The sequence below is a fragment of the Hippichthys cyanospilos genome, chromosome 5 (genome assembly GCF_059441005.1).
Source record: "Hippichthys cyanospilos isolate Australia breed blue-spotted pipefish chromosome 5, RoL_Hcya_1.0, whole genome shotgun sequence".
In the NCBI taxonomy this organism is placed as follows: domain Eukaryota; kingdom Metazoa; phylum Chordata; class Actinopteri; order Syngnathiformes; family Syngnathidae; genus Hippichthys; species Hippichthys cyanospilos.
The window spans coordinates 7,362,194-7,386,004 of record NC_142373.1 but is presented as its reverse complement, the minus strand read 5'-3'; the positions used below and the strand labels follow the sequence as shown (position 1 = coordinate 7,386,004).

The 23,811-nt window shown below is 39.8% G+C and overlaps 1 protein-coding gene across 6 annotated transcripts in view; it reads right to left on the bottom strand.

Moving 5' to 3' along the window:
* Positions 1 to 11,784: 11,784 nt before the first annotated feature.
* The window catches only part of LOC148423274 (uncharacterized), a 153,639-nt gene continuing 141,612 nt past the window's right edge, over positions 11,785 to 23,811 (bottom strand). For all 6 annotated transcript variants that reach the window (XM_088415790.1, XM_088415785.1, XM_088415788.1 and 3 more), the window contains one exon: positions 11,785 to 14,153. In XM_088415790.1, the coding sequence (XP_088271916.1) occupies positions 13,323 to 14,081 (759 nt within the window). In that variant the 5' untranslated portion in view covers positions 14,082 to 14,153 and the 3' untranslated portion in view covers positions 11,785 to 13,322. The remainder of the gene's footprint in view (positions 14,154 to 23,811) is intronic.

The following is a 23,811-nucleotide window of genomic DNA, read 5'->3' as shown; positions in this document are numbered from 1 at the left end:
TTCTGCTTGCGTATGCTTTAGAAGCAAGAATTAAGAGGACTACATTCATTATTTCAGCTGAAAAATGATTAGTTTTTGATTTATAGTCAACATTAATGAAATGTCCCCAACAGCGTTTTCAGCCCGAGTGGAGCACATTTTGACTGTTTTTTTTAAAAACATCATTGTACATTGAAATTTCTGCTTGCGTATGCTTTAGAAGCAAGAATTAAGAGGACTACATTCATTATTTCAGCTGAAAAATGCTTAGTTTATGAATTATAGTCAACATTAATGAAATGTTCCAAACAAGCGTTTTCAGCCCGAGTGGAGCACATTTTGACCGTTTTTTTAAAAACATCATTGTACATTGAAATTTCTGTTTGCGTATGCTTTAGAAGCAAGAATTAAGAGGACTACATTCATTATTTCAGCTGAAAAATGCTTAGTTTATGATTTATAGTCAACATTAATGTAATGTCCCAAACAAGCGTTTTCAGCCCGAGTGGAGCACATTTTTACTGTTTTTTTAAAAACATCATTGTACATTGAAATTTCTGCTTGCGTATGCTTTAGAAGCAAGAATTAAGAGGAATACATTCATTATTTCAGCTGAAAAATGCTTAGTTTATGATTTATAGTCACCATTAATGTAATGTTCCAAACAAGCGTTTTCAGCCCGAGTGGAGCACATTTTGACTGTTTTTTTAAAAACATCATTGTACATTGAAATTTCTGCTTGCGTATGCTTTAGAAGCAAGAATTAAGAGGACTACATTCATTATTTCAGCTGAAAAATGCTTAGTTTATGATTTATAGTCAACATTAATGAAATGTCCCCAACAGCGTTTTCAGCCCGAGTGGAGCACATTTTGACTGTTTTTTTAAAAACATCATTGTACATTGAAATTTCTGCTTGCGTATGCTTTAGAAGCAAGAATTAAGAGGACTACATTCATTATTTCAGCTGAAAAATGCTTAGTTTATGATTTATAGTCAACATTAATGTAATGTCCCAAACAAGCGTTTTCAGCCCGAGTGGAGCACATTTTGACTGTTTTTTTAAAAACATCATTGTACATTGAAATTTCTGTTTGCGTATGCTTTAGAAGCAAGAATTAAGAGGACTACATTCATTATTTCAGCTGAAAATTGCTTAGTTTATGATTTATAGTCAACATTAATGTAATGTCCCAAACAAGCGTTTTCAGCCCGAGTGGAGCACATTTTGACTGTTTTTTTAAAAACATCATTGTACATTGAAATTTCTGCTTGCGTATGCTTTAGAAGCAAGAATTAAGAGGACTACATTCATTATTTCAGCTGAAAAATGCTTAGTTTATGATTTATAGTCAACATTAATGAAATGTCCCCAACAGCGTTTTCAGCCCGAGTAGAGCACATTTTGACTGTTTTTTTTAAAAACATCATTGTACATTGAAATTTCTGCTTGCGTATGCTTTAGAAGCAAGAGTTAAGAGGACTACATTCATTATTTCAGCTGAAAAATGCTTAGTTTATGATTTATAGTCAACATTAATGAAATGTTCCAAACAAGCGTTTTCAGCCCGAGTGGAGCACATTTTGACCGTTTTTTTAAAAACATCATTGTACATTGAAATTTCTGTTTGCGTATGCTTTAGAAGCAAGAATTAAGAGGACTACATTCATTATTTCAGCTGAAAAATGCTTAGTTTATGATTTATAGTCAACATTAATGTAATGTCCCAAACAAGCGTTTTCAGCCCGAGTGGATAACATTTTGACTGTTTTTTTAAAAACATCATTGTACATTGAAATTTCTGCTTGCGTATGCTTTAGAAGCAAGAATTAAGAGGACTACATTCATTATTTCAGCTGAAAAATGCTTAGTTTTTGATTTATAGTCAACATTAATGAAATGTCCCCAACAGCGTTTTCAGCCCGAGTGGAGCACATTTTGACTGTTTTTTTTAAAAACATCATTGTACATTGAAATTTCTGCTTGCGTATGCTTTAGAAGCAAGAATTAAGAGGACTACATTCACTATTTCAGCTGAAAAATGCTTAGTTTATGAATTATAGTCAACATTAATGAAATGTTCCAAACAAGCGTTTTCAGCCCGAGTGGAGCACATTTTGACCGTTTTTTTAAAAACATCATTGTACATTGAAATTTCTGCTTGCATATGCTTTAGAAGCAAGAATTAAGAGGACTACATTCATTATTTCAGCTGAAAAATGCTTAGTTTATGATTTATAGTCAACATTAATGTAATGTCCCAAACAAGCGTTTTCAGCCCAAGTGGAGCACATTTTGACTGTTTTTTTAAAAACATCATTGTACATTGAAATTTCTGCTTGCGTATGCTTTAGAAGCAAGAATTAAGAGGACTACATTCATTATTTCAGCTGAAAAATGCTTAGTTTATGATTTATAGTCAACATTAATGAAATGTCCCCAACAGCGTTTTCAGCCCGAGTGGAGCACATTTTGACTGTTTTTTTAAAAACATCATTGTACATTGAAATTTCTGCTTGCGTATGCTTTAGAAGCAAGAATTAAGAGGACTACATTCATTATTTCAGCTGAAAAATGCTTAGTTTTTGATTTATAGTCAACATTAATGAAATGTCCCCAACAGCGTTTTCAGCCCGAGTGGAGCACATTTTGACTGTTTTTTTTAAAAACATCATTGTACATTGAAATTTCTGCTTGCGTATGCTTTAGAAGCAAGAATTAAGAGGACTACATTCATTATTTCAGCTGAAAAATGCTTAGTTTATGAATTATAGTAGACATTAATGAAATGTTCCAAACAAGCGTTTTCAGCCCGAGTGGAGCACATTTTGACCGTTTTTTTAAAAACATCATTGTACATTGAAATTTCTTTTTGCGTATGCTTTAGAAGCAAGAATTAAGAGGACTACATTCATTATTTCAGCTGAAAAATGCTTAGTTTATGAATTATAGTCAACATTAATGTAATGTCCCAAACAAGCGTTTTCAGCCCGAGTGGAGCACATTTTGACTGTTTTTTTAAAAACATCATTGTACATTGAAATTTCTGCTTGCGTATGCTTTAGAAGCAAGAATTAAGAGGACTACATTCATTATTTCAGCTGAAAAATGCTTAGTTTATGATTAATACTCAACATTAATGAAATGTCCCCAACAGCGTTTTCAGCCCGAGTAGAGCACATTTTGACTGTTTTTTTTAAAAACATCATTGTACATTGAAATTTCTGCTTGCGTATGCTTTAGAAGCAAGAGTTAAGAGGACTACATTCATTATTTCAGCTGAAAAATGCTTAGTTTATGATTTATAGTCAACATTAATGAAATGTTCCAAACAAGCGTTTTCAGCCCGAGTGGAGCACATTTTGACCGTTTTTTTAAAAACATCATTGTACATTGAAATTTCTGTTTGCGTATGCTTTAGAAGCAAGAATTAAGAGGACTATATTCATTATTTCAGCTGAAAAATGCTTAGTTTATGATTTATAGTCAACATTAATGTAATGTCCCAAACACGCGTTTTCAGCCCGAATGGAGCACATTTTGACTGTTTTTTTAAAAACATCATTGTACATTGAAATTTCTGCTTGCGTATGCTTTAGAAGCAAGAATTAAGAGGACTACATTCATTATTTCAGCTGAAAAATGCTTAGTTTATGATTTATAGTCAACATTAATGAAATGTCCCCAACAGCGTTTTCAGCCCGAGTGGAGCACATTTTGACTGTTTTTTTTAAAAACATCATTGTACATTGAAATTTCTGCTTGCGTATGCTTTAGAAGCAAGAATTAAGAGGACTACATTCATTATTTCAGCTGAAAAATGCTTAGTTTATGATTTATAGTCAACATTAATGAAATGTTCCAAACAAGCGTTTTCAGCCCGAGTGGAGCACATTTTGACCGTTTTTTTAAAAACATCATTGTACATTGAAATTTCTGTTTGCGTATGCTTTAGAAGCAAGAATTAAGAGGACTACATTCATTATTTCAGCTGAAAAATGCTTAGTTTATGATTTATAGTCAACATTAATGTAATGTCCCAAACAAGCGTTTTCAGCCCGAGTGGAGCACATTTTGACCGTTTTTTTAAAAACATCATTGTACATTGAAATTTCTGTTTGCGTATGCTTTAGAAGCAAGAATTAAGAGGACTACATTCATTATTTCAGCTGAAAAATGCTTAGTTTATGATTTATAGTCAACATTAATGTAATGTCCCAAACAAGCGTTTTCAGCCCGAGTGGAGCACATTTTGACTGTTTTTTTAAAAACATCATTGTACATTGAAATTTCTGCTTGCGTATGCTTTAGAAGCAAGAATTAAGAGGACTACATTCATTATTTCAGCTGAAAAATGCTTAGTTTATGATTTATAGTCAACATTAATGAAATGTCCCCAACAGCGTTTTCAGCCCGAGTGGAGCACATTTTGACTGTTTTTTTAAAAACATCATTGTACATTGAAATTTCTGCTTGCGTATGCTTTAGAAGCAAGAGTTAAGAGGACTACATTCATTATTTCAGCTGAAAAATGCTTAGTTTATGATTTATAGTCAACATTAATGAAATGTTCCAAACAAGCGTTTTCAGCCCGAGTGGAGCACATTTTGACCGTTTTTTTAAAAACATCATTGTACATTGAAATTTCTGTTTGCGTATGCTTTAGAAGCAAGAATTAAGAGGACTACATTCATTATTTCAGCTGAAAAATGCTTAGTTTATGATTTATAGTCAACATTAATGAAATGTCCCCAACAGCGTTTTCAGCCCGAGTGGAGCACATTTTGACTGTTTTTTTAAAAACATCATTGTACATTGAAATTTCTGCTTGCGTATGCTTTAGAAGCAAGAGTTAAGAGGACTACATTCATTATTTCAGCTGAAAAATGCTTAGTTTATGATTTATAGTCAACATTAATGAAATGTTCCAAACAAGCGTTTTCAGCCCGAGTGGAGCACATTTTGACCGTTTTTTTAAAAACATCATTGTACATTGAAATTTCTGTTTGCGTATGCTTTAGAAGCAAGAATTAAGAGGACTACATTCATTATTTCAGCTGAAAAATGCTTAGTTTATGATTTATAGTCAACATTAATGTAATGTCCCAAACAAGCGTTTTCAGCCCGAGTGGAGCACATTTTGACTGTTTTTTTAAAAACATCATTGTACATTGAAATTTCTGCTTGCGTATGCTTTAGAAGCAAGAATTAAGAGGACTACATTCATTATTTCAGCTGAAAAATGCTTAGTTTATGATTTATAGTCAACATTAATGAAATGTCCCCAACAGCGTTTTCAGCCCGAGTGGAGCACATTTTGACTGTTTTTTTAAAAACATCATTGTACATTGAAATTTCTGCTTGCGTATGCTTTAGAAGTAAGAATTAAGAGGACTACATTCATTATTTCAGCTGAAAAATGCTTAGTTTTTGATTTATAGTCAACATTAATGAAATGTCCCCAACAGCGTTTTCAGCCCGAGTGGAGCACATTTTGACTGTTTTTTTTAAAAACATCATTGTACATTGAAATTTCTGCTTGCGTATGCTTTAGAAGCAAGAATTAAGAGGACTACATTCATTATTTCAGCTGAAAAATGCTTAGTTTATGAATTATAGTAGACATTAATGAAATGTTCCAAACAAGCGTTTTCAGCCCGAGTGGAGCACATTTTGACCGTTTTTTTAAAAACATCATTGTACATTGAAATTTCTGTTTGCGTATGCTTTAGAAGCAAGAATTAAGAGGACTACATTCATTATTTCAGCTGAAAAATGCTTAGTTTATGATTTATAGTCAACATTAATGTAATGTCCCAAACAAGCGTTTTCAGCCCGAGTGGAGCACATTTTGACTGTTTTTTTAAAAACATCATTGTACATTGAAATTTCTGCTTGCGTATGCTTTAGAAGCAAGAATTAAGAGGACTACATTCATTATTTCAGCTGAAAAATGCTTAGTTTATGATTTATAGTCACCATTAATGTAATGTCCCAAACAAGCGTTTTCAGCCCGAGTGGAGCACATTTTGACCGTTTTTTTAAAAACATCATTGTACATTGAAATTTCTGCTTGCGTATGCTTTAGAAGCAAGAATTAAGAGGACTACATTCATTATTTCAGCTGAAAAATGCTTAGTTTATGAATTATAGTAGACATTAATGAAATGTTCCAAACAAGCGTTTTCAGCCCGAGTGGAGCACATTTTGACCGTTTTTTTAAAAACATCATTGTACATTGAAATTTCTTTTTGCGTATGCTTTAGAAGCAAGAATTAAGAGGACTACATTCATTATTTCAGCTGAAAAATGCTTAGTTTATGAATTATAGTCAACATTAATGTAATGTCCCAAACAAGCGTTTTCAGCCCGAGTGGAGCACATTTTGACTGTTTTTTTAAAAACATCATTGTACATTGAAATTTCTGCTTGCGTATGCTTTAGAAGCAAGAATTAAGAGGACTACATTCATTATTTCAGCTGAAAAATGCTTAGTTTATGATTAATAGTCAACATTATTGAAATGTCCCCAACAGCGTTTTCAGCCCGAGTAGAGCACATTTTGACTGTTTTTTTTAAAAACATCATTGTACATTGAAATTTCTGCTTGCGTATGCTTTAGAAGCAAGAGTTAAGAGGACTACATTCATTATTTCAGCTGAAAAATGCTTAGTTTATGATTTATAGTCAACATTAATGAAATGTTCCAAACAAGCGTTTTCAGCCCGAGTGGAGCACATTTTGACCGTTTTTATAAAAACATCATTGTACATTGAAATTTCTGTTTGCGTATGCTTTAGAAGCAAGAATTAAGAGGACTATATTCATTATTTCAGCTGAAAAATGCTTAGTTTATGATTTATAGTCAACATTAATGTAATGTCCCAAACACGCGTTTTCAGCCCGAGTGGAGCACATTTTGACTGTTTTTTTAAAAACATCATTGTACATTGAAATTTCTGCTTGCGTATGCTTTAGAAGCAAGAATTAAGAGGACTACATTCATTATTTCAGCTGAAAAATGCTTAGTTTATGATTTATAGTCAACATTAATGAAATGTCCCCAACAGCGTTTTCAGCCCGAGTGGAGCACATTTTGACTGTTTTTTTTAAAAACATCATTGTACATTGAAATTTCTGCTTGCGTATGCTTTAGAAGCAAGAATTAAGAGGACTACATTCATTATTTCAGCTGAAAAATGCTTAGTTTATGATTTATAGTCAACATTAATGAAATGTTCCAAACAAGCGTTTTCAGCCCGAGTGGAGCACATTTTGACCGTTTTTTTAAAAACATCATTGTACATTGAAATTTCTGTTTGCGTATGCTTTAGAAGCAAGAATTAAGAGGACTACATTCATTATTTCAGCTGAAAAATGCTTAGTTTATGATTTATAGTCAACATTAATGAAATGTCCCCAACAGCGTTTTCAGCCCGAGTGGAGCACATTTTGACTGTTTTTTTAAAAACATCATTGTACATTGAAATTTCTGCTTGCGTATGCTTTAGAAGCAAGATTTAAGAGGACTACATTCATTATTTCAGCTGAAAAATGCTTAGTTTTTGATTTATAGTCAACATTAATGAAATGTCCCCAACAGTGTTTTCAGCCCGAGTGGAGCACATTTTGACTGTTTTTTTTAAAAACATCATTGTACATTGAAATTTCTGCTTGCGTATGCTTTAGAAGCAAGAATTAAGAGGACTACATTCAATTTTTCAGCTGAAAAATGCTTAGTTTATGATTTATAGTCAACATTAATGAAATGTTCCAAACAAGCGTTTTCAGCCCGAGTGGAGCACATTTTGACCGTTTTTTTAAAAACATCATTGTACATTGAAATTTCTGTTTGCGTATGCTTTAGAAGCAAGAATTAAGAGGACTACATTCATTATTTCAGCTGAAAAATGCTTAGTTTATGATTTATAGTCAACATTAATGTAATGTCCCAAACAAGCGTTTTCAGCCCGAGTGGAGCACATTTTGACTGTTTTTTTAAAAACATCATTGTACATTGAAATTTCTGCTTGCGTATGCTTTAGAAGCAAGAATTAAGAGGACTACATTCATTATTTCAGCTGAAAAATGCTTAGTTTATGATTTATAGTCAACATTAATGAAATGTTCCAAACAAGCGTTTTTAGCCCGAGTGGAGCACATTTTGACCGTTTTTTTAAAAACATCATTGTACATTGAAATTTCTGTTTGCGTATGCTTTAGAAGCAAGAATTAAGAGGACTACATTCATTATTTCAGCTGAAAAATGCTTAGTTTATGATTTATAGTCAACATTAATGTAATGTCCCAAACAAGCGTTTTCAGCCCGAGTGGAGCACATTTTGACTGTTTTTTTAAAAACATCATTGTACATTGAAATTTCTGCTTGCGTATGCTTTAGAAGCAAGAATTAAGAGGACTACATTCATTATTTCAGCTGAAAAATGCTTAGTTTATGATTTATAGTCAACATTAATGAAATGTCCCCAACAGCGTTTTCAGCCCGAGTGGAGCACATTTTGACTGTTTTTTTAAAAACATCATTGTACATTGAAATTTCTGCTTGCGTATGCTTTAGAAGCAAGAGTTAAGAGGACTACATTCATTATTTCAGCTGAAAAATGCTTAGTTTATGATTTATAGTCAACATTAATGAAATGTTCCAAACAAGCGTTTTCAGCCCGAGTGGAGCACATTTTGACCGTTTTTTTAAAAACATCATTGTACATTGAAATTTCTGTTTGCGTATGCTTTAGAAGCAAGAATTAAGAGGACTACATTCATTATTTCAGCTGAAAAATGCTTAGTTTATGATTTATAGTCAACATTAATGTAATGTCCCAAACAAGCGTTTTCAGCCCGAGTGGAGCACATTTTGACTGTTTTTTTAAAAACATCATTGTACATTGAAATTTCTGCTTGCGTATGCTTTAGAAGCAAGAATTAAGAGGACTACATTCATTATTTCAGCTGAAAAATGCTTAGTTTATGATTTATAGTCAACATTAATGAAATGTCCCCAACAGCGTTTTCAGCCCGAGTGGAGCACATTTTGACTGTTTTTTTAAAAACATCATTGTACATTGAAATTTCTGCTTGCGTATGCTTTAGAAGTAAGAATTAAGAGGACTACATTCATTATTTCAGCTGAAAAATGCTTAGTTTTTGATTTATAGTCAACATTAATGAAATGTCCCCAACAGCGTTTTCAGCCCGAGTGGAGCACATTTTGACTGTTTTTTTTAAAAACATCATTGTACATTGAAATTTCTGTTTGCGTATGCTTTAGAAGCAAGAATTAAGAGGACTACATTCATTATTTCAGCTGAAAAATGCTTAGTTTATGATTTATAGTCAACATTAATGTAATGTCCCAAACAAGCGTTTTCAGCCCAAGTGGAGCACATTTTGACTGTTTTTTTAAAAACATCATTGTACATTGAAATTTCTGCTTGCGTATGCTTTAGAAGCAAGAATTAAGAGGACTACATTCATTATTTCAGCTGAAAAATGCTTAGTTTATGATTTATAGTCAACATTAATGAAATGTCCCCAACAGCGTTTTCAGCCCGAGTGGAGCACATTTTGACTGTTTTTTTAAAAACATCATTGTACATTGAAATTTCTGCTTGCGTATGCTTTAGAAGCAAGAATTAAGAGGACTACATTCATTATTTCAGCTGAAAAATGCTTAGTTTTTGATTTATAGTCAACATTAATGAAATGTCCCCAACAGCGTTTTCAGCCCGAGTGGAGCACATTTTGACTGTTTTTTTTAAAAACATCATTGTACATTGAAATTTCTGCTTGCGTATGCTTTAGAAGCAAGAATTAAGAGGACTACATTCATTATTTCAGCTGAAAAATGCTTAGTTTATGAATTATAGTCAACATTAATGTAATGTCCCAAACAAGCGTTTTCAGCCCGAGTGGAGCACATTTTGACTGTTTTTTTAAAAACATCATTGTACATTGAAATTTCTGCTTGCGTATGCTTTAGAAGCAAGAATTAAGAGGACTACATTCATTATTTAAGCTGAAAAATGCTTAGTTTATGATTTATAGTCAACATTAATGTAATGTCCCAAACAAGCGTTTTCAGCCCAAGTGGAGCACATTTTGACTGTTTTTTTTTAAAAACATCATTGTACATTGAAATTTCTGCTTGCGTATGCTTTAGAAGCAAGAATTAAGAGGACTACATTCATTATTTCAGCTGAAAAATGCTTAGTTTTTTATTTATAGTCACCATTAATGAAATGTCCCCAACAGCGTTTTCAGCCCGAGTGGAGCACATTTTGACTGTTTTTTTTAAAAACATCATTGTACATTGAAATTTCTGCTTGCGTATGCTTTAGAAGCAAGAATTAAGAGGACTACATTCATTATTTCAGCTGAAAAATGCTTAGTTTATGAATTATAGTAGACATTAATGAAATGTTCCAAACAAGCGTTTTCAGCCCGAGTGGAGCACATTTTGACCGTTTTTTTAAAAACATCATTGTACATTGAAATTTCTGTTTGCGTATGCTTTAGAAGCAAGAATTAAGAGGACTACATTCATTATTTCAGCTGAAAAATGCTTAGTTTATGATTTATAGTCAACATTAATGTAATGTCCCAAACAAGCGTTTTCAGCCCGAGTGGAGCACATTTTGACTGTTTTTTTAAAAACATCATTGTACATTGAAATTTCTGCTTGCGTATGCTTTAGAAGCAAGAATTAAGAGGACTACATTCATTATTTCAGCTGAAAAATGCTTAGTTTATGATTTATAGTCACCATTAATGTAATGTCCCAAACAAGCGTTTTCAGCCCGAGTGGAGCACATTTTGACCGTTTTTTTAAAAACATCATTGTACATTGAAATTTCTGTTTGCGTATGCTTTAGAAGCAAGAATTAAGAGGACTACATTCATTATTTCAGCTGAAAAATGCTTAGTTTATGATTTATAGTCAACATTAATGTAATGTCCCAAACAAGCGTTTTCAGCCCGAGTGGAGCACATTTTGACTGTTTTTTTAAAAACATCATTGTACATTGAAATTTCTGCTTGCGTATGCTTTAGAAGCAAGAATTAAGAGGACTACATTCATTATTTCAGCTGAAAAATGCTTAGTTTATGATTTATAGTCAACATTAATGAAATGTCCCCAACAGCGTTTTCAGCCCGAGTGGAGCACATTTTGACTGTTTTTTTTAAAAACATCATTGTACATTGAAATTTCTGCTTGCGTATGCTTTAGAAGCAAGAATTAAGAGGACTACATTCATTATTTCAGCTGAAAAATGCTTAGTTTATGAATTATAGTCAACATTAATGTAATGTCCCAAACAAGCGTTTTCAGCCCGAGTGGAGCACATTTTGACTGTTGACTGATCTGCTCTTACCACAGTCCTGTCCGCTATCTGAGGACAACTAACAGTCCTGACCGACTCTCCGTGTAAAGGGTTAAGACGTCCCGTTAGTCCAGCACAGCTCTAACGCTGTATCGCCAGGCGACGGACATCTGCGTAAGCCGGTGTCGAGGAGGATACGTTCTGGTGCTCACAGCCTTTAAGTTTTTAAGCGTCTACCCATCTTACTTTAATCCGCCGACTCGTCGAGTAACCGTTGAGACGAGAAGGTAGAAAAAACACGCAAATTATATATGGCTGATCATTTGCACTTGTTAAGACCAGAATAGGGTTTAGCAGTCTTATACGACCACTCGGGTACGTTTGTTTTAACTTCAACCAACTCTGAGTAACTAAACTTTAATCAAGAATGGCACTGCCGATGTAAAGGCAATATCATTATTTCACTTACAAAAGACTAGGAGGTTCTCTAATTTTGGTCTATAAAAATGACAGAGATAGAATAAAGAATGAAATTTTGAAGTATTTATTTAGCGAAAGCAAAGCAAATAATTATTCACAGTATCAAAAAGTACATGGCTGGGCCTACCATGCCCTCTTAATACATAAAACACAAAAACACATTCAATACATTTTGTCTTTCAGCTAATAAATGATTAAGATAAAACTTCGTCCAAGGCTATGAAAAACCATGCACAAAAACAAGTATAATGAAATAAAGATTTTAAAACATAATGAAAGGAGTGGAAAGTTTCTAAAAAGTCTAATACCAATTTTGAAAGAGGATCAAAGTGATCAGTTTCAATCCTCCTACATTGCGAATTAATGACATTATTAGTTGGGCTATCGGATGGATTTAGAATTTAGAATGACTTCCTTACCGGTTTGCTGCTTGAAATCCTCCGAAGGCTAACAACGTCGCAAGAATTTAAAAAGTGTCCAATTCTGAGAGTGACAGAGTCCTACTCCGACTTGGTGGTTTACACCCGAAGCCTGGAGAGGATCCTCACGCTTTTGGCAGGCAAAGGCAAAAAGAGAAGCCACGAGTTTTGGGTGTTGGCCTTTTTATAGGACCTCAATCCCATGACTCGATGTACGCGTAATGGAACATACTTTGAACGATCTTAGCCTTAAATGGAGGACTTTGAACGATCTTAGCCTTAATGAACGATCTTAGCCTTAAATGGAGGAAGTGAAAGTGTCACTGTGACACTTTGAGCACTTTTAATCGAACGATCGGACATGACTAATATCAACTCAAGGCCAGGCAGCAGCCTTTCCACCAAAAATAAGCATACATGGGCATTTGTTCCTCTTTTGGTATGCTGACCTGGCAGCTCAGTGTCTGTGCTGGCCGTTTAGTAACTTTCCACTTGAACACACGAACATTCCGATATGATTCAGCTGTATCTTGATCAAAGATACAGTTTAAAATGGTAATAACAAGTTGCATATTTCAAATCAGGCTAAAAAAGGCAATAACATATCATATGTGCACATTTACAGAATAAACATGAACATAGGTCTTAACATTTGTGATCAATTGACACTTTTTCCAATGGCAGTTACAGAGTAATATTGAGCATGACTTATTGCTAAAAGCTTGCTTTGATCTTATGGCCTCACAATGTGTCTACATTGTGAGTTGACTTCATGGACTTCTTTAATGTTGGTTGTCTTCAGAGATGATTTGGTGTCTGCTGTTTATGATATATTTATTTATAATATATTTATATTTATATTATATTCATTTATTTGTTTTATTCCAGTCGAGGTCAATTCTGACTGGTATCTTAAGCCAATAATTTACATGATAATTTTACATCAATTTGGCTCAATGTTACATCAACATGGCGCATTATTCCATCACATCGCTGCACTACCTGCGTTCACCACTATGTGTCGCCATTGCCCTCATCACATGACACCCCCTCCTTGGATTCAGTACCAGGCAGCCTTGGCATGGCCATCCCGGAGAACCCTCAGAAGTCGTAGTCCAACTGATGTTCCCGCCTAATCTCGTCGAGCAGATCCTCAACCCCAGTGTTGGATGACTGCGAAAAGTCAGTCATCATAGCCAATGTGGATACATGCAATGCAGCATGCAGAGATAGCAGGGGCGAGTCAGCTCGAGGAGGGGCATCAGTGGGGGGAGCCAGGTCATCATCATCCACAACGTCCTCCTCCGAATCCCCATGGGTATCCCCATCATTAAGGTCTCCGCAATCGCACACCATGGGCGAGCGAACCTGGGGTGACAGGGTCGGAGGGGAGGTTGCTCCTGACCACATAGGCGAGACCGGTACAATTACCGGGCTCTTAGGTTGTACTGGGATGCTCAAGGGGGCCTCAGTGGTAACAGCGGGAGCCGACTCAGGGACTCCGGCGTCAGCCACCGGAGGACTCGGCTTGGGCATCCTTCTAGGGCTTGTAGCGACACAAAGACCACTGTTAAGGTGAGAGGTAATACAGCGACTGGAATCAGGAAAACGCCAAGTTAAATGAGTCAAAGAATGAACAAAACCGAGCGCAGTACTTCCATCCTGGACAAGAGATGGAGGCAAACGTGAACTGCCTCGGGTCATCTTAACCAGTTTGGCTCCGAATATTAGCCCTGTAAATCCTTCCAGGGACAGCCGAAGCTCTGAAAGCAGACATGCATCATTTCTGATATAGACACCATCAGGCAGGAACCAGTTTGGCCCCGAACAGTAGGGTGGAGGGAAGCAACAGGAACCCATGAAGGACTTCCCCACGACCCAGGCGAAGCACACTCGTTCGGTCCCGCACAGGAGACAGGAAGGGAGGCTCACCTATAATTTTCATAACCACAAGATCAAAAAACCGAATTGCTCCTATTCGGCAGGAGCTTCCTTAATTTTTTTGTACATTTTTTGGTTGCCCTTTTTTGCCGCTCGCTTCGACCGAGATACAGAAGAACTGTATTACTTGGGAGCTCCAGGTCGTCCAGCAATCACTGGTGATATAATCTCCAGAGACTGGTGAGGACTAGGGAGCGCGATTCTAGCAACATAAGAAGTAGAATTGGAAAGGTTGTGTCCGGTATAATTTGGTATAACCGGTGGAGTATCAGTGTAAGGGTGCTGTTGTGGTATGGGTGCATGTGGTGGATCAGTGTGAGTGCGTCTTGGTGATGTGGGTGTTTGGGGTGTGTATGTATGAAGTCTAGGCAAATTATCATCGTGATTGGCATTCCGAGGTGGAAGGGTAAAAAATGCAGAATAAGTAAAGAACCAGGCTATTAAAACCAATTGACTAACTATACCAAGCCATAGTAACAGGGAGATTATTCCCCATACTATGCCCCATAGTACTAGCTTGACTGTGCGTATAACCCAGACTTGGCTGGAGCTGGTGCGGCACTTAAGCCGTGTCACCAGGCCCATAACATACAAAGCCAGAGCCATGGCTAGCACACCTTCAAGAATAGTAGCCCCGTAGACTAGAGGGAAGAAAAAGGCAGACACAACGTCTAACACCAGCCAGCAGAGCAGCAGGACAGTTTCCGCTATCCCCACAGCTGTGTTGAGGTTGATTTTCACTCGCCCATGCATGTACACAAGAAAAAGGCCCATGCCATACGTGTAAGTACGGAACAGCAGCCTTAATACCAAAACTTTGGATATAGAAACAATTAGAATTAAAGGTCGAGTAAATTGTCGCCAATCCCAATAGCCAGTGCAGCTATATCCTATCCAAATAGCAAAAATTATCCAAAATTCAATTTCATTACTTACTTCAGTGACGGTGCCAGGTCGTCCGTAAGTAGTATCATTAAGATTGTTTGCCATGGTTCAGCAAGGTTACCTTTCCACCTTTGAGTGCTCAGCTTGGACCCGAGAGACCAAGTGACTAGCGTGCCGCTGAGCCGCGGCTCTTATAGGCAGTTTGGCTCCACCCCTCGGGCGCGGTTTCATTTCGTGGGCTGGCTTTTGCGTCATCGGAGGTTGTCTTGGGTCGTCCCCTCGGTGAGATGAATCGCTGGACTCCGCCCTTGGTGATGAGGTAGATACATCCTGCAACGGCGATGATTCCGATCGCCAGCAGAATCCATCTCCACAGTCCTCCAATTGCTTCAGCCATCCAATCTCCAACAGCAGACATCCCTTCCCCCACAATCTCAACGCTGGTTCTAATGGCTGCCTTGGTGGTTTTGACAAAGGCCAGGCCAACCACTTCGTACCATGCGCAATCATGGAGGTCAGTGCCGCTGCCACACTGCAGCCAGTGTTCAGCGGGGGAGTGACAAGTCCCGTTGTTGTAGATTTTATTCGGGCCCACCCAGTCGTAGCCAATCACTTCCTGTCCCCAGCACAGGCTCCTTCTGAGCGCGTGTCCTTCAATGATTTGGCGAAGGGGATGAGGTTGATTAGGCCTGTATCTGGAGGGTGCAGTCCGATGTCTTGCGATGAACAGTTGGTAGTCTTTCATCCATTTCTGGCAGAAAGTCTCATTTCCGTGTCGATTGCGTTTCCATGTCCCGTCGGACTGCTTTGTCCAAAGGGCTCCTTCATCGTCAGTAGAACCGTCATCAGGAAAGTTCTCTTGACAATAATCTTTCCACTGGGGCCAAGTGTTGCAAGGTCGTCGGGCCAAAGTAACTGAACATTGAGTCTTTTCTTTGTTACAAATCATCCTCCAAGGTCTAGGAGTGGCATACAAGTACGGAGTGTACGAGGGCCAAATGTCCTGTTCTTTGGAGTAGACAGTTGCAACATACTGATACTTGACCCAGTAGTTGGTCGACACATTTAGGCAAGGCATTACATATTGTTTCATTTCAGTTTTCCAAAAACCCCACCATGTTCTTGTGAGATCTCTGGTGTGGAATTCTTTCCATTGCTGTAAGATTCCCTTCACAGTTTTGTTGGTTTTTAGGCCAGAACAATTATATAACCATTGCACCGAAATTAGCTTTTGAACTTCGTATAGGGGGCACCTTGGTGAGTTCCCTACAGACCATTGTTGTTGGTGCAGAGCGTCGTAGATTCTATCTGCTACGCATTTATCAATTTTGTCAAAATCATTTTGTGGTACAGACATCAGATCATCTGGGTTTGGGAGTCGCTGAACCCACATGTTCTGAGGCGTTTTGAAAAAATGGTGAGAGCCTTGGGTGGTTCTATATTCATACCAGAGGTCAAGTCTTTTCTCCCATAGCCAGGGGAGAGACACATTCAACCAATGTTCATAATCTACTTTAGTTATTGGTTGGATGGGGGAGTCTACCCAGAGGTTTGCTACCTCAAATTCAGGGTTAGAAATGCTTGTGGCTACTAAAACCTGGAATTGTTCAGTACATTTACTGCCAACATTCCAATAACACTTTGAAAGTTTTTGTGCCAAAAGACATACATTTGTGACCTGATGCTTTGTTATGTCAAGTTTGTGTTTAGCTAGAACTTTTATAGATCTCCCCAATCTTTTCTTATTTCTAGCTCTAAACGGCGCATGACGGTTAGCGGGGACTGGTGCCGGAGTGGTTAACAATTTTTCAGGCACACAATTTAATTTCAAACAACTCCAACAAGGTTCCCACTTAGGGCGGAAATCAATACAAGTGTTATTAGGTTTTGGAGCGTCTCTTACCCAATTGGTCCCCTCGATCCATTCTCCGTCATCACGCCCGGGAAGGGGAGAGCAATATGACGAATAGTGCCATTTTCCTGTTTCATTCCCTATTTTAATCCAATTTCTTCTAACTAACCTAGTTTCTTTCTTTATCAACAAAATGATTTCAGCTAGAGTGTCCAATTTTCCAGCAAGCATCCACACATCATGGACTGTGAATTCAAAGTCTTCTTTGTGGTCTCGAAACGTTGTTGCATTCTTCAGGAGTTCAATCCCTGTCTTGACTCTGGGTTTCAAATCGTCCTTAACTTTTCTGATAAGTCCTTCGAGCCCCCCAGAATCAATCAGTGGGTATGGGTAGGTCCATTGTATCTTGATCTTCTTGCTTCGGGTTTTCCAACAGGTCTGGTTGTATTCTTTGCTTGTTCCATATTCGAATTTTGTCATTTCTAGCGGGTCAGGCTTGACAATTTTTCTGCAGCTTCGTATGTCACCGAACCAGCAGTTGAGCCATACTGCTACTAAGATTATCGTACAACAAGTAAACAGTATTCGGCAAACATATTTTTCCCAAGGTATCTCATCCAAAGGCAAGATGGATGGCTTGTATAAAGGGAAGCCTCTGCTGGGGCTGAAATCCTGGGTAGATATCATCGGAGGTTCAGCTTCTTCAATAGGCACCAATTCTATTTCTTCCATTGACTGTGGTTGTTGGCTTACAACCACTGGTTCCTCATAGTGGTGCACCACTTTAGATGGGTCTTCAGGTGCATCACTTTGAGGAGAGCTTGGATCGTTGAGGAGTTCTGTGTTCTTGTATATCGGTTCAATGTTGGCATAAATCAATTGCGGGGATGTTTGGTGGAGGTAGGAGCCCGGTTCTGGTTCGTTGTCCATGGGGTCTTCTAAGTGGAGACCGCTCTCCAAGAGGTCTTCTTCGATGCTCTCTTGCTGGATGTCTGCCACTTCTGACCCTTCGCTCCTCTAATCCTCTTGTAGTCTTCAGCCATCGCCCACTTCCACGCAGTGACTTGGACCACGCCTGGTTTGGGGGAGGGGCCTTCAACCTCTTGGTCCCGCCCTTCTCCTGGCAGTTCCTTAACTCCCGCTGCGCGGTTCTTGTGTTCCTCTCTGCTCCAAGCTCTAATTGGTCTTATTTGCAATACCTGTATCAATTCTTCGTACACAGGTTGCCTCCATTCATCCAACAGTGAGGTCAATTTCCAATAAGAGTTTCTGCTGGACTCATGGTTTCTTAAGCATGAAAAAGTCGGTGGGTTGTCTCGGCAGAAGTCTTCTCCTACAACTTTCACAATCAGCACTTGTTTGAAGTTGTTGTAGGTCCCAACTGCTTCTTCAGCTTCTCTTTTCTTGATTTCCAAAAACATGGCTCTATCGTTTGTCCACAGGAGTTCTTTGTCCTCCTTGGTGGTCCTGGAGATCTCGATGTAAGGCGGTTGTACATTATCATAGTAGTTTGGTCCCCATCTGACAAGTATGTCTTCATCCTGGTGGGCATTCAGCACCCAAGGCAATCCAGGGGGGAATTTTGTTCTCCAAAGCTCAGTTCCTTGTCGAGGCGTAGGATACTTGAGTATTGCTTCCGCATAGCACCACTGCGGGTTGCTAAACAGATTTGGCATTGAGCCCCAGTCCTCCTGCAGCTGTTCTTTGGTTTTCTTGGGTTCGGAGTAATCTCCGTTGCGGAAAGTGATGTCGGTTTCAATGAGATAATTATGAGACATCTTACCGATGCATGAATGTGAGTAGTCCAGGCGTCCTCTAAGCATAAAAGGAAATTTCTTACCTGCACGTTCTCTTATCAAGTCATTCAAAGCATGGTAATTTGTGTATATTTTCGCCTTCTCTTCTCCAATAGATTGTATCAAAACTTCGTTTTCCAGTTTCTTCTTCTCTTTGTCCGTTTCAGTCGTGTGGTCAATATGCACGTAGTCATGATCCTTGTAGAGCGCACCATGGATCATTGCTCTGTTTCTGTTGTTTCTCCCTCCACTGAGGTCGTTTTGGGTTCCAATTGCCGGCTGCATGCTTCACCAAGTATGGCCAGGCGGTTCTCGGTTCCCTCGGTCTTGGTTGACGGTCTCTTCCACAGCCTGGAGAGTTCCTTCTCTGCTGACTCTTTGCTCAGATGTCTAGTCAAGATTGGAAGCTTGTCGGTCAGGCTGGGCTTTTTAAGCTTGGGGGGCGGAGCCTCAGTTGGTTCCTCCTCTTCTGGGGACTGCCCTTTTTTGGATTCTTCTGCTTTGTCATCATTTATCTCTTCATCCGCTGTTTCAGTTTCTTCACCGGATTCCGCTGAATTTCCACCTATTGGTTTTTCTAGGTAATTTTCGGCGGTCCCCACCCCCAGCTTTATGGCCAAGGCATAGATCCCATCATAAGGTATCATCGTGACTTGGAAAGCGATTTTGATTATGACGGCTTGTTCCGGGTGTCGTATTCTCCCAGGACGTGGTCGGTACCAGAGTTTTCCAAATTCTTCTTCTCTGGGTGTCCTGCTTCCACTGCTGGTGTACGGCGCCAGGTGGTAACAAATTACCTTCTTCTTGTACTGCAATTCTTTTTCTGTGAGATCTAGGGCAGTGACATAGGTGTGTAGTGCACTGTCCGCTCCAATGATCTCTTCGGGTGCTTTTGGTCCATCTTCCCATTCCTGGGTCGCTCCGGAGTGAATCATTTCTTTCAACAGTCTAGCCCAGGTTGTCAGTGTCCACAGGCCTTGTGTTGCGTTTTCCAATTTTCTCCTCACTTTGTTGATTTGTGGATCTTCTCCGTAGCTTTCCACATACATCACACTTGATACAGGCTCCACCAGTCGTCGGAGCCACGCCGGAACAGAAGAAGGAGCTTCAGGCCAATTCTGGGCTATCAGCACCTCCAACTGTTTACTCCACTGGCCGTTGCCCACCCCGTGTGTAAGGAGAGGTGGCAACGGAATCAGCGGGCTTACTGCTCTTGTCAGTTCTCCTCCAGTTGCTTCATTCAGTTGGACAAGTTTTCCTGCCGTTATGTTTTCCAAGCACTGGTCACAGAATCTCACCTCAAAGCCGTCCCACACACAACGGCACTTCCCGTCAGTTGGGTCAGCTTTCCTGAGATCCAGGCTCCACTGAGCGAAGAACTTGATCCTTGGTAGTGGATTCATTCTGCATAGCTCACATACATATGAGTCTAATACTTTGGCCGGAGAGATTCTTCCTTCCAGGCCATAGCCTCCCTCCGCTTCAATCTGCTCCTCCGGGCTCAACTCAAGATCCGTTGGCTTCAAGTAGCTGGCTCCGGAGAACAGAGTGCGCAGGGCGTTTGGTCTCAGGCAAATGACACAGGCTTCTTGATCCAGTGTCCATTCGAAGTGTTCATCTGCATCCTTCAGCAGATATCCTTTCTTGGCATTGCTCAAATTCATGAGCGCTCTTCCAACATAAATTCCTCCTGCGGTTCTTCGTGTGACGACCGCTCCTCTGACCGCGGCAATGCGGACATAGGGTGGTACAAATTCTGATGCCATTTCTTCTTTTGTTTTAGTTACTCTTGGTTGGAGCTGAATCAGCTGATAGTGGTTTGAGCTGCTCCACTCCTTGAATTCCTCGCTTCTTTAGACGCACTGTATTTCTGTCTAATATTTCTTCAACAATGTCAGTTCGGTCATACTTAGCTTTTACTGCAAGATGGCTTGGCGCTTCTCGGGACTTGATCCAGACTCGCTGACCAACACGAAATGGGCATTTTCTTGCTGGTTGAGTCTTTATATCTGATGTTCGCCCCGCCTCTTGGGCAACGAAAGGCCGTTGGTTCAATTCTTCCGAAGGGGAGGGTCTGTCAGTTCGACTTCTCCCGTTCAGGTTGACGCCCAGTTCCACCAATTTTTCACTCCATTCTTTTCCATTTGCATTTTTTCCTAGCCAATTTTTGACTAGGCCAATGGTCCTTTCAGCAACGCCGTTGGCTTGTGGTGTGTAAGGGGGCGAGTAGATCCTTGTCACTCCCCACTTTTGACACCATTTGTCCACTTGAGCGTTCTTGAAATGAGTCCCATTGTCTGTTCTTAGTTCCTTTGGTATGCCAAGCCATTTGCATCCCTCATTCAGGGTTTTTATGACACTATTGGCGTTAGCTTTTCTCACTGCGTTCACGCCAAAGTGTCCTGACATTGAGTCCACAAGCACAATAAGGTACTTCTCACCTTTAGTGCCGTTTACTCCCATGGGTCCTGCTACGTCCATGCAGATTGATCCCCAGGGAACAGTGCTCTTGATTGTCAGTCCATCCGCCCGCTGTCCTCGTCGTCCTGCGTTGTATTGGTTACATGGTACGCAGTCGCGTAGAACTTCGCGGATTTTCTTGTCGGGAATCCAAAGTTCCAACTTTTCCAACTCTTTTCGTGTGGGCAAAGGGCCTCCGTGGCCTAGCGCTTCATGTACGGCCGTAACCACTTCCCTCACGAACTCTTCTGGGACCACTCTTCCACGCGGGGTCTTGTCCCAGCTTGTTGCTCCTACAACTACAACTTTTCTCTCTTGGACGTATCGGTCAACTTCATCATTACCTTTCCAGTGAGCCCCCTCCTTGACGTGGGCTCTCTGGTGGACAACATCAATGTTCAGGTATAACCTTATCTCGGCTATCTTTTTCCATAGCTCACTATGTGCAATAGGTTTCCCTTTTGCGCTCTCGTAACCATTCTCTTCCCAGATGGTCAGATCTTCCATGAGAGCTTGGGCACAATAGTGGCTGTCAGTTATGAGTCTCACTCGTTTTATGTTTCTTGTCATGACTTCCAAAAGTCCTTCCAGCACTGCTGTAGCTTCTCCTGCTTGTGCACTGCCGGATGTTTTTCCTTTGCGTCTTATTCGTTCTTCCCCGTTTTCTTTGAGTATGAAGCCCCAATGGGCTTTTTGATCTTCGGCTTTCTTCGAGCCATCGGTGTAAAGAACCCAGTCGTAGGGCTTCTCTTTTTCTTTTTCTTCCACCTTTGGCTTTTTGCCAGCCTTGTCAGGTCCGATTTCCAGGTCGGGGTCCAACAGGATGTCTTCCCATCTTCCCCATCGGACGTTAGTGGCTTTGGTGCTCTCGAGGGTTGCTTTTCTCAGGAATCGGTGGACATTGCTTTGAGTGACCACCTTGATGCCTTGTCCTTGGGCCAAGTCTTTCAAAGAGCTCCAATACTTGGCAATTATTGCTAGCTCCCTTTCTTCTTGTGGAAACTTCTTCTCCACATCATCCAGTGTGTAGGTCCACAAGGCAACTAGTCCTGCTCCTTCATTGCTGACGCTTACCATTGCCTCTTCTCCCTCGCAGAGTATAACAGCAACTAATCTTGCTGTTAAGATTCTTGTTTCTAGTCGCACAGCTTCCCTGACTGCTTGTTTCAGGTTTTCCAAGTTTTGTTGGTCTTTTGCTGACCATGTCCATAGTTTCTGATCATCCGCTGTTTTCCTCAGCTTGGCGTACAGCGGTCGTGCATTTCTCTGGTAGTAGGGAACATGATCTCTGACGTAGTTGCACAATCCCAATATTTTCTGCAGGTCATTCTCGGATTTCGGTGGCTGGATTGCTTCAATCTTGTTCCGATATCCTTCTGATAGTCCCAGGTCCTCAGTCACTTGAAAACCCAAGTAGTCCACTTGGAATCTTGCAAGTTGGCATTTCTTCAGATTGAGTTTGAGACCTGCGACTGAGACTCTTTCAATCACCTTTTGCAGCGTGTCCAGATGTTCTTCTTCCGTGTCACTGGCAATGAACACATCGTCAATGTACACTGTGACATCCAGTCCATCCAGCACTTCCAAAACTGCTGTCTGGAACACGTTGGGTGAATTCTTGTAGCCTTGTGGCAATCTTTGCCACACATAGGCTTTGCCTTTGTGGGTGAAGGCTGTTTTTCCTTGCGAAGCTTTGGCTAGTCTCATGGAGAAAAATCCATTTGCAAGGTCAATGCACGATTTGTATTTTCTTACTGTCAGAGTCTTCAGTGAAGCTTGGGGGTTGATGAGGCTAGCTCGATTCGCTACTGTCCGGCGATTGAGAGCCTTAAAGTTGATCACTGGCCTCCATCCTCCTCCAACTGCATCTGGTTTCTTCACGGCTTGTATTGGGCTGTTTGTGATGGGATTTTCTTCTCTTCTGATTATGTCAAGTGCCAATAGTTCTCTCACTATTGTGTCCATTTCTGTTACAGCTCCCGGATTGATTGGGTACTGTCTCACTGGTGGGTGCACTCCTCCTTCGATTGTGTGCACATACCTTGGTCCAAGGTCTCCGCAGTCGTTCTTGAAGTGTGCCACAACTGCTTTGTCCAAGATCTTGGCCAATTTTTCTTTTCCTTCAGGCGACAAATCGCTATCTTGTACTTGTTGTTCTCTTACAGCGGGCACGTCCACTGGTTTGTACCATTCTTGCGGTGGTGCGATTCCTGTTGGACCTACTCGTATTGCTTTCATCTTCAGTCTTTTCAATCTCTTCTGCATTGATTGTCGCTTGTTTTTGGGTCTTTGCATTTCTTCCAAATCTCTTAATGACAATAAATTGTAAGGGCCAAGGATCCAAACAATTCCTAGCCATATTCCATATTTCATTTGTTCTCTTCGTCCATTTGCAACTATTACTGATAGGTGTCCTAGTGGCTTTAAGGCTCTACGGGTCATCGACACCTGTTCTCCTGTGTCCACCAAGTAGGGTACTCCCTCGATGTCAGCATAGAGACAGTCTCCTCTTCGGTAGGCACCTTTCAACAGAATGACCCGTGCCTCGTCTGCCATCATTGCTGGGGCTCTCCAGAGCTCGCTTCTTTACGAGCTTCATGGAGAGCCTTCTTTTCTTCTGGTGTCATTTTCAAATATTCTTCTTTTGAGACATATG